This window comes from Physeter macrocephalus, chromosome 7 (genome assembly GCF_002837175.3).
Source record: "Physeter macrocephalus isolate SW-GA chromosome 7, ASM283717v5, whole genome shotgun sequence".
Lineage (NCBI taxonomy): Eukaryota > Metazoa > Chordata > Mammalia > Artiodactyla > Physeteridae > Physeter > Physeter macrocephalus.
Window position 1 is genome coordinate 19,883,703 of NC_041220.1, and position 12,030 is coordinate 19,895,732.

The window sequence follows — 12,030 nt, forward strand, 5'->3', positions numbered from 1 at the left end:
CTGCGCTTTGTAACGGGAGAGGCGGCAACAGTGAGAGGCCCGCGTACCGCAAAAAAAAAAAAAAAAAAAAAAAAAGGATGACTAATAAGAACCTGTTGTATAAAAAAATGAATAAAATAAAATTCAAAAATTAAAAAAAAAAGCTGAAAATTACTGTAGCCTTATCATCACTATAATTGTTATTTTATTTATTGCAATAAAACTTAGGAAACTGAGATTTTTGCTCTCCATTGCCTCTCCTCTGTTCTATTCATTACCCAGTTGGGAATTTGCTGCTATTTAAACCCCTGCTACAGATCCTGGGTGCTGATAGATACGTACTTGACAAACTGGCTTCCAGCTCTTGAGTTAGATCCCAGTAACTCTGAAATATTCCTCTTATCTATCCCTGCCAGCTGAAGGCAAAGCCAGCAAATCTGGAGCAAGGGGAAAAACCCATGACATATGAGCTTCCATTATGCCCTCTAGGAGTAATAGGCCTCAGGAGACAAGATAACCTGCTGAAGCTATGATGGCTTTTAAGCCCAGATGGTCCTTGGAAGTCACAGAGTCAGCAGTGTGACCTGTGAATAACAGTGAATGGAAACTGATTCCATCTTCTAAAAACAGATCTCTTCTTGTTCATTTAAGAATTGGCTCCTGGGGGCTTCCCTGGTGGCGCAGTGGTTAAGAATCCGCCTGCCAATGCAGGGGACACGGGTTTGATCCTTGGTCCGGGAAGATCCCATGTGCCGCGGAGCAACTAAGCCCGTGCGCCACAGCTACCGAGCCTGCGCTCTAGAGCCCGCGAGCCACAACTACTGAAGCCCCTGCGCCTACAGCCCGTGCTCCGCAACAAGAGAAGCCACTGCAATGAGAAGCTGGCGAGCAGCAATGAAGACCCAACACAGCCAAAAAGAAAGAAAGAAAGAATTGGCTCCTGAAGAAAAGGGGAACCCTCCTATACTGTTGGTGGGAGTGTAAACTGCTACAGCCACTATGGAAAACAGTATGGAGATTCCTTAAAAAACTAAAAATAGAACTACCATATGATCCAGCAGTCTTACTCCTAGGCATATAGCCAGACAAAACTACAATTCAAAAAGATACGTGCACCTCTACGTTCATAGCAGCACTAGTCACAACAGCCAAGACATGGAAACAGCCTAAATATCCATCAACAGATGAATGGATAAAGAAGACGTGGTACATATATACAATGGAATATTACCCAGACATAAAAAAGAACAAAATAATGCCATTTTGCAGCAACATGGTTGGACCTAGAGATATCATATTAAGTGAAGTAAGTCAGAAGGAGAAAGACCAATACCATATGATATCACTTATGTGTGGAATTGAAAATATGGCACAAATGAACCTATCTATGAAACAGAAACAGATTCATAGACATAGAGAAATGACTTGTGGTTGCCGAGAGGAAGGGAGAGGGATGGACTGGGAGTTTGGGGTTGGTAGATACAAACTATTACATTTAGAGTGGGTAAACAACAGGACCTACTGTATAGCACAGGGAACTATATCCAATCTCCTGGGATAAACCATAATGGAAAAGAATATTTTAAAAAAGAGTGTGTATATATATATACATACACATATATATAACTGAGTCACTTTGCTGTACAGCAGAGATTGGCTCAACACTGTACATCAATTATACGTCAATTAAAAAATAGAATTGGGCTTCCCTGGTGGCGCAGTGGTTGAGAGTCCACCTGCCGATGCAGGGGACACGGGTTCGTGCCCCGGTCCGGGAAGATCCCACGTGCCGCGGAGCGGCTGGGCCCGTGAGCCATGGGCGCCGCGCCTGCGCGTCCGGAGCCTGTGCTCCGCAACGGGAGAGGCCACAGCAGTGAGAGGCCCGCGTATCGCAAAAAAAAAAAAAAAAAAAAAAATAGAATTGGCTCCTGCAAAACTATAATTCAAAAAGATACACGCACCCCTGTGTTCATAGCAGCACTATTTACGATAGCCAGGACATGAAAACAACCTAAATGTCCATCGACAGATGAATGGATAAATAACTATTATGTATGGAATGGATGGGCAACAAGGTCCTACTGTATAGCACAGGGAACTATATTCAGTGTCCTGTGATGAACCATATGAAAAAGAATACAAAAAAGAATGTATATATATGTATGGCTGAATCACTTTGCTGTGTAGCAAAAATTAACACAACTTTGTAAATCAACTGTACTTCAATTAAAAATTTAAAAATTTAAAAAGAATTGGCTTACTGTGATCAGGAGGCCTCCAGGCTGATGATTCCTTCTTCACCGTCAGATGAAGCGTAAATTCTTATTACAGTTTTTGTTCGGTTAAGGATCATCAGGGGAAGCATTTGTCGGCACGATGGATGAGGCCCTGCCAGGGTTCTGACCTCCAGATCCCCAGAATGGGAAGGACTAGAACTGGGTATTTCAGGCCACTCTGCAGACCAGCCCAGACCCACTCAGGCCAGCCTCACCCTCCAGGGCCTGGGGAGTGAGTTTATTTAAGAGAGACTTTCTCACACTCATTCACCGGCAGGAATGGCATCACCTGTGAGGGCAACAGAGAAGATGTCCAAATAAACAACAACCGTACCCTTTTGCCTTACAATTTTATATCTATTTAATGTCTTCAGTAGAGTGAAACCAGAATTCTTGGTCCTGGGTCGTAAGAAAATATTTGCTCTCCGGATAGGTAAAAGTGTTAACCTGAAGGGATGAATACTCTTTTAAGATTTCTTTTTCCTATTTTATTCCTATTATTTAAACTTCCAGGATTTCTGCCTCCTAAGCTAAAGAATGAAGATTTTGTAAGCAAGATCTAACCCTCCTGACAACTTTAACTTTTTTTATTATAATTTCCCCTTTCCCTTGTTGTAATCTACATTTAATCTCTCTAATCTCCATTAAAGTTTCCGTTCACTCTAATTTCTCATTATGAATACCCATAAACACTCTTCAGCTATTTCTCATTCTCAAAACCCAGTCATGTCCCAAGTATATCACAGAGATATATACAATGTACCCACTTGCTTTACTCTCTTCAATGGCCCATTTACCTTCTAACATATTTTTAATTCACTTATTTTTTTAAAACCTTCACACTCATAGGTAAGCTTTATGAGAAAAGGGATTTTTGTCAGTTCTTTTTCCCTGTTATGTCCCAGCACCTAAAAGAATAAATGCTAATCATTATCCACAACATTCTGTGGTGGGTATCCCATTACCAAAGCCCGCGTTGCAGCTTTCATGGCAGCATCTCAGCTAGCAAGCTACTGACAATTAATTTTTACTTCCGAAGTGTATACAAAGCATAATTTGAAAATGATTTGCATTGTCTGTTTGCTCAGTAATGATCAGATTCAGACTCTGCCTTTCATTTGTTATAGTAAAGATGTTATGTAAAACTTCTGTTCATATTTGTACAAGGCTTCTAAATTCATCTCAAAGAGATTTGGAAAATTGAGACTTTTCTTAGTATGACTATGTTTGGTCCATTGTTAATTTTTACTGTATCCTCTTGTAACTGACTGAGTGTCATCTTGGAAAATGTAGACACCATTTATCTTTACGCTTAAATGTCCAAATAGTATTAAAACAAAAATTGCCTTTCCCATTTCCTTTTATTTATATTGCAATACTTTTGTACATGAAATTGTCTTGTACAATTTATTATAGGAATTATTGTGTTGTTACTTTAATCCCCTAACTAGCATGAAAAAATATGGTATAAGTCAAGTGTGCTGTGTTTGTGCTTACCCTTTATAGTAATTGGTTCTCAGTTTTGAAGATCCTATCTGGTTCTTTCTTAAACGTCAAATTTCCACTTCTCTTTTTGTTTTGATGTGGGGATTCCCAACCTTTTAATAACTGCTACAGTTGTTATTTTATTTTGCGACACCAGCCATTTTACCCAGACAGCATTTTAAAATAATTAATTTAAAATTAATTTTAATTTGAGAATTATGTGACACTTCTGAAAATAATTGGTGACAACTTGGAATGTTGCCAAACCACAACCAAGAGTCACTTCTTTAGTTTCTGTTTGCCAAATCTTCTTGGTTTGTAGATGAGGTGTGTTTGAAAAAGGAAAAAGCAGGCAAGGAAGAGAATGGAACAAATCTTTGTGGAGTTTTACTAAGTTTGAGGTAAGCTACTAGATATTTTCACATATACCAAGTTATTGAACCTTCTGGACCACCCACTATAATGTGTAAAGTGGTCCCATTTTCAGATGAGGAAATAAAAACTCAAAGATTTTAATTTATTTGCCCAAGCTGCACACATAGAAAGCATCAGAGCTGAGACTGGAATCCAGGCTAACTGGTTCTAAAGTGTGTGTGCTTTCCACTCATTTTGCTTTCTCCTGAAACTGGTGTCACAGTGACACTGCAATACAGTATTGCCACATCACAGCATGGCCTTGAACGGATTTGGATGGGAAGAATCCCTGCCACATGATGTAACAGAATGCTTGTAGGATATGGCAGGCCTACAATACATGTTTTAGTCCTCAGCCTCTTTAAAACTTTTAATATTTTTGGTATGTGATATAAAGCCACTGTTCTAAAGAATGTGACTCAATTTGAACTTCTGTCTTCATGTTTATTGCTGTTCGTAATTTATTTACATAAATTGCCATTGGAGAAATTATACTAGGAAATCATAAAACATAAAAAAGCTGACTAGGAAACATCCCCCAAATACTTAGCCCCATCTCATTCATGCCTCTCCAGAAAGGATATAAAATAGCCTACATCATTACAGTAAGGTAAAATAAAATTTAAAGTTTAAAGAGAAGGCGGAGGAAAAGAAAAATGAGAGGCAAAAATAAAATGACATCAGGACTAAAGTATATCAAGTGAATATTGTACATTTGCAGAAACAGGATAAACATTTTGTTACTAAGCATCCTAATATTTCTTGCCCTTCAGTTGGGCCTGTGCTTTTAACTAGATTTACAGAATGTTGGATTTGGAAGGGAGCTCAGAGACCATTTCATTTCTCCTTTACAAATGAAGAAACTGAGACCTGGTGAGAAAGGGTGAAGCAAAAACTCTCCTCTCCTTTCCTCAAGCTGCCTCTTAAAGAATCCACCTCTTTGAATTTTGATTTGTACATGTGATCTCTTGCCCACAGTAGCCAAGAACAACATTTCACATGCCGTAGAGAGTTTTCATGGTGGTCATTATCACCAAGGCTGAGAAAAACGTATGGTATAATGAGTAAATATGTGAACTCCCAGTTCTAACTCCAGCCTTTGCCATGTATCAGCTAACTGTGTGTCCTCGGGCAAGTTATGTGACCTCTCTGAGCTTCAGTTTCATCATCTTATAAAACTGAGCTGATGGTAATAGTTGATATCTTAATGACTTGCTGTGAAGATTGAATGAGATTAGGCATGTAAGATATTTAGAATCATTCTTAGCATGGCATAAATACTTACTCATTATTACTGTTATTTAATGAAGCCCTTTTATGGTAATTTATTCCAATAATTATATGCAAGAGCTGTATATTCTTTGGCATATCATGAAGAGTTGGTTTAGGGACAATTGGATTAGTGTTTATCAGATCTTTGTGATGTCCTCTTCAAATTTTAAGCCAGTTCCATAGTGCATTCATCTGAAAGGTAGAATCAAGTACTCCAAAAAAGTGATCTGATTTGACTTGTTTAACAGACTCTTCTTTTTCTCTGGCTAACTGGTCTGCTTTTCCTACTTCAGTATATTTCTCTTTTCCTACCTCAGTATATTTCTTTTCTCTTAATATTTTTAATATTAAAACCAATATTAAAATCCCTTCATCTATAAATGAATGTGGTTTTACTAGCCCCCTTTTATGATGAGCTCAAGTTTATTTGCAGAAAAGGTAGCAAAGAAGAAAAGAGAAAGATCTTAAATATTCTTATAAACCCCCTTAGAAAGTCACTTGCCATTGGTGGGAGGAGATGGAGGAACCCACCATGCATACGCCAGCTGGAAAGCTTGTTTTCTGAACCTGAGGGCAATAATAAAACATGGATGGATATAATCTTACTTTAATTTAATTCATAATTAACAAATACGTATGGAGTGCCAGCTATGAGCTGGGCATTGCTGGCCACTGATAACACAGTGATCAAACAGGTATCATCCTTGCCTTCAAACATCTTACAGCCTAGGTGGGCAACCTGGCTGAGTAAGTATTGAATACTAGCTTTAGTGCATAAAAGAAATATTCTAAGCAAAAGTTTTCTTTTTAGGAGCTATATGTGCCCTGCCCTACTCTCTATTTTAGATATCAAACCAATGCCTAAGGCTTGAGACTGCCCTTACTCTTTTTCTGAATTCCTGCTGGGGTACAAGATAAGGAGTCCTTCAATGCAATCTCATAGTATTACACACTGAGTAGGTGTCCTATAAGTTACAGTTCAGCCAAAGCAAATTTAAATACGTGCCTCAATACTGCTCTGATCACTTCAAAAATATACCTCCACCACGCATTTCTGATACCAGGTTTCATGTCAAAGGCAGGAAACAGCAGTCTCCTCCTTCATGTAGTTCAGAAACGGAAGTGAAACTTAACAGCGAGCATTCCAACCTGTGGTTGCAGATCTGTGTCTCTTCTCCCTCTACCAGCCCATGTCTCCTGTTGCCTTTTATCTGAATCTTCAAACCAAGTCCTGGGGTTAATTTCGTCTGAATATCACTAACCCAGAGTTCTCTCTTATGGAGCCAGCTGTGCTGTCTTGAACCTTGGGTGGAACTTATATAATGAGTCTGTGGTGGCAACATTAGATAAGTTTCGTTTGACTGCAAATGACAACATTAGATAAGTTTCGTTTGACTGGCTAGCTGAATTTAAAAAAAAAAAAGGAAAAGAAGGATACAGGGAGAAAAGTGGAATTTTTTGGAAAAATATTCGTATATCCGCTCAGAATTTAAGGGCAAGCTAAACCACAAGAGACAGTAAGTAATCAGCCCAGCGATCATGGCAACTCTGTAGCTTTCAGCAAATTGAAATGCCTGCCTTCCTCCTGCTCTGATCATCTCAAAAACGTACCTCCACTGAGTGTTTCTGAAACCAGCTTTCATGTCAAAGGCAGGAAACAAGTCTTCTTCATGAACTCAGAAACTGAAGTTAGTGGACCTTTTTTCCAGAGAAGTGACTAAGCAGATCCCGGGATTGGTCCAATGAGTGTGTCCAGGTTAGGTGTTTGTGGAGGAGGGCCAGGGTCTTTGGGGTCTACTTCTGTGTAAGGGGATGGAACGATTTCTACAAAAGGGGAAATCATTGTAAGGCTAGCAGCCATGCCAGGAAGTCCATATATTGGCCCTTCCTTGGGCAGAATAGTTGGCTAAGGAGACCTGTTTCTCAAGAGGCCATATTTTTATCAGTAGAAGTTATTTTATTCATTTATTTATTTATTTTTGTCTGCGCCATGTGGAATGCAAAACTTCCCCGCCCTGGGATCGAGCCCATGTCCCCTGCATTGGAAGCGCAGAGTCTTAACCACTGGACCACCAGGGAAGTCCTGGAAGTTATCATTTTATAAGTAGTTTGTCATTTTCTTCATTCCACCATTCAATCTAGCCTCATTCATGGTCTTACTAGTTAATATCTCTCTGTTGTCAATTCTGCTTTCCTGGTTGACTCAATATCATTTACCTTAGCTTAGCTATTCATTGGTTAAACTTCAGAGGAAGTTTTCAAAATAGAATCTAGGTCCCCCCAATGGAGATTTGGAGAGCCGAATTTGGAGTTGTTGTCCTGTCCTGTCCTTGCCCCAGACCAGGGTAATCATGGACCTGGAAGAGCCTGGTTCATCTCAGGCTCTTCCCTGCCTTAAACCTGAATTACTGTGGCATTCATTCATCCGTTCACTCATCAAGCCTTCCCTACGTCAGAAACTCTATCAGGAGGTAGGGATACAATGATAAATTTGGCACCATACCTGCTCTGAAGGGACTCACAGGGCTTGGGAATGCACGTGCTGGAAAGGCAATGGCTTTACAGTACCAAGTGGTTACGTCACTGCAGGCTCAGGCAGCAACCCTGGCTCAGAGATCCTTACACTGCAGCACAATGGGCCCCTATGGCTATGCTTACCTCCCAGAAACTGATACCGTGGAAAGCAGGATAATGACCGCCCCAAAAGCATTCACATCCATCCCCGGAAATGTGAATGTTACGTTACATGGCGAGAGGGAATTAAGTTTGCTGATAGAATTAAGGCTACTAATTAGCTGACTTTGAGATGGGGAGATTATCCCGGATAATCAGGAGCAACCACTGTAATCACAAGGGTCCTATAAGACGGAAGTAGAAGAGGGAGAACTGGAGAGATAGCAGCATCAGAAGGACTTGACCCACTGTTGCTGGCTTTAAGGATGGAGGAATGGGGCCACCAGTCAAGGAATGCGGGCAGCCTCCAGAAGCTAGAAAAGGCAAGGGAATGGATTGTCCCCTAGAGCCTCCAAAAGGAAAGCAGCCCTGCCGATACTTTCACTTTAGTGAGACCCCTTTCAGACTTCTGACCTCCAGAACTGTAGGATAATAAAGTTGAGTTATTTTAAGTCACTACGCTTGTGACGATTTGTTACAGCTGCAATAGGAAACCTGTACAGGTAGGCATATACCTGGGGTATGCTTGGTTCTATGCAAAAGGACAGAGGATTGACCAGGTGCATCCTTCTAGGGCATCATTTAAAATATTATTTTCATATTAAGCATCTGGAATAGGATGATAATTTAGCATCAACTTTGAAGATGAAGTACAGGATTTCACATTTTTTTCTTATTTGTGAGCTGCTTTGAGCCCTGAGCTCCGGTCCCCCTCTCCTCCATTGTCAGATGAAGTGTTTAAGAGGCACCTGTTTGTCTTAGCGCTATGTTGTCAGTGCCTACTAAACTACTGCCATTTTTATTCTTAGCACATCGTTACACTTAGGTCTTTCTTAACTTATTTTAAAATCCACATTCCCAAAGATGGCACTCATTGGAATTTCACTCAAGGATTTAAAGATACTCTATATCAAAGCATAACAACATTGAACATTGTTATAATCCTTTCACAAACACTTCTTTATTTGGTGCTTAAAGCAGCTTCATGAAGAAAGTGTAATTATGCTCACTTGTCAGAGGAAGAAACAGAAGCTTGTGATAGAATGTCCAAAGTCAACAGGTGCTGAGTGGCCATGGTTGCTGTTTCCATGATGCCTAGGTTGCTTCCAGGTGTTTCTCTGGGGTAGGTCACTTAGAAGCCAGCCCCAAATTCACCAAGCATCTGCCATGTCACAGCTGCATCCACAATGCCCCTGAGCCTGCATAACGGCTGCTCTTGATTTAGGTGTTGCTGCTTTCATTATGACTGTAAACCTGTAACTGGCCCCTTATCCTGATATGACTGGATCTGTTCTCATGAAAGAATCACACTGACAAAAGGCAGTACAGACAATGTGCATGAGGGGTACTGGAGCATCTGATAACTGCAAAAGCCATTTTTCACTGTGTTCCCAGGGTTCCTGAGGTGAATTGGGTACAGAGAGAGGAGGAGGGTATTGTTTTGGGGCCAAGATTAGAGCCCTCTTTTGGCTGCTCTCAATGCTCCTTTTCACTTTACAGCAGGGCACTATCTGGGCCGAGGTATCAGAAAGCACCGTTCTGTTTTTGCAGTCAGTACATTGTATGTACTCAAGCCTCATAGAAAGGTTTTGCTTTGTTTGTAGGTTTATCATTATTATTAAGGGCTTTTTAACTGCAGAGGAGGTATTTTCCTTTCCTCCTTGTCTCTTTCTTACTGCAGTTCAAGGTCTATACTTTCTATGAGCTTTCTGTCACCCTGTCAAAGAAGGCTTCCCTGACCTGATATAAATACCACCCTCCCCAAACCCTCTCTTTTTGCTCTCTGTTCCTTTACATTGCTCTGTTAGGGTTTGCATAACGATTCTCTCACTTGACATATTCTTTTTTTTCAAATTTTTTTCTGTCTCCCCTGCCATGAGAGCAGACGCTCCATCTCCTTTGTCTGTTGCTGTATCTCCAGGGCCTAGACAAGTGCCTGGCACTTAGTAGAGCTCAGTAAATATTTGTTGAATGAATTACTGAATTCTTTGCATCTCCCCCGGTGTCTGGTACAATCCTGGGCCTGCCGTATAAAAGACCTGAGTGAAATTTAAAAAGCAAGAAGCCATAGCAAAGGGGAGAAAACCCTTAACTTAGTCTTTTTGTAGTCAGTTTCTAGTTTCTGACTGACTGATTGACTGGGGAAAGGGAAGGATGCAGAAGGGGGAAATGTCAATGTTGAGCTGAAAGCGCTCAGCCCTCTGAATGACTCGCCCAAGCTCCCAATCCCTGGCCCCTGGGGGGACCCTTTTGCTGCCGGGACCCCCTCCTCCAGATGGAAGTGAAGGTAATCACACAGGAGCCCCAGCCTATTCACTTCATGTTCACTAAAGAAAAGCAAAGATTTCATTTCCTCCGGCTGTTTATTGGGTGGTAGGAGATACGACGGAAAATGCTACGAGCTCATATTTTTCAGGTCCACTGATTTGTTGCAAGTTGTTCTGAAACTAGTGAGAAGTAGGGCAATGGAATAAATCCTCCTATACCCAGAGTATTTGATTAGTTTTGTTTGCATGGCTTTTGCAAAGCCCACCTGGAAAACCTCCAGTTACAGCTTTAAGGTCTAGAACGGTGTTGCCTCCCCTAGGAAAGTGTTTCTGAAGCATTCCATAGAAAGGCTCTTCTTATGCATGACCTTTTTTGTCTCTGTGGTAATTTTTCTACCCTGCCACCCGTGACATCTCACCTAAAAAGCACAGTTACCCCATAGGCTCCCAGCATGCTTGGTTCACGTGGCCGACGTTGGTCTCATCACCCCGTTCAGTTAAATGACTATGTTCATTGCTAGCTCTGTCGCAGCATGAGGAGGCCAGATATCGTCTCATCCCACTTTGTATCTCCAATGACTGTTTAAGTTCCTGGCATGTGGTTCGTACTCGATACATGTTGAGAAAATGAGAAAGTGAATCCATGAAAAAACAAGAGACTTTACAATTCAGCCACAGTTATCCAGTTGTTAGCATTTGGACCTAATTTCTGGGGATTCTACTTATGGTTTTTTGTGTTTATTCAGGCACTCTGATTGTTCTGAAACATCCCTATCCAAGAAAAGTGGAAGAACCATCCATTTATGAATCCGTCCGGGTTCACACAGCAATGCAGACGGGAAGAACAGAAAACGACCTCGTGCTCACTGCCCCTTCTGTAAGTGGCCGTCAATCTACCCACAGGGCTCACTGTCTAAAAGCGGTAACAGTTACACACTTTAAAAAATACATTTGTTCACATAAAAATTCTAACTCGGGATATAAAAGTTGGAAAGGAACATAAGGCTCGAAGCCTATGACTCAGTTCATCCGGTACAGGGTAAATTGTAAAAAATTACAATGTGATAGTGATAGGATTTTTTTTTTAACATCTTTATTGGAGTATAATTGCTTTACAATGGTGTGTTAGTTTCTGCTTTATAACAAAGTGAATCAGCTATACGTATACATGTATCCCCATATCCCCTCCCTCTTGCGTCTCCCTCCCACCCTCCTTATCCCACCCCTCTAGGTGGTCACAAAGAACCGAACTGATCTCCCTGTGTTATGCAGCTGCTTCCCACTAACTATTTTACATTTGGTAGTGTATATATAAGTCCATGCCACTCTCTCACTTCTTCCCAGCTTACCCTTCCCCCTCCCCATGCTCTCAAGACCATTCTCTACATCTGTGTCTTTATTCCTTTCCTGCCCCTAGGTTCTTCATAATCACTTTTTTTTTAGACTCCATATATATGTGTTAGCATACGGTATTTGTTTTTCTCTTTCTGACTTACTTCACTCTGTATGACAGCCCCTATATCTATCCACGTCTCTGCAAATGGCACTATTTTGTTCTTTTTTATGGCTGAGTAATATTTCATTCTATATATGTACCACATCTTCTTTATCCATTCCTCTGTTGATGGACATTTAGGTTGCTTCCATGTCCTGGCTATTGTAAA

General features: G+C 40.8%; 1 protein-coding gene across 3 annotated transcripts in view; it reads left to right on the forward strand.

Moving 5' to 3' along the window:
* DAPP1 (dual adaptor of phosphotyrosine and 3-phosphoinositides 1) overlaps positions 1-12,030 on the forward strand; it is a 62,973-nt gene that overhangs the window by 26,510 nt on the left and 24,433 nt on the right. For all 3 annotated transcript variants that reach the window (XM_024126604.3, XM_028491679.2, XM_028491680.2), the window contains exon 4: positions 11,113-11,243. In XM_024126604.3, the coding sequence (XP_023982372.1) occupies positions 11,113-11,243 (131 nt within the window). The remainder of the gene's footprint in view (positions 1-11,112; positions 11,244-12,030) is intronic.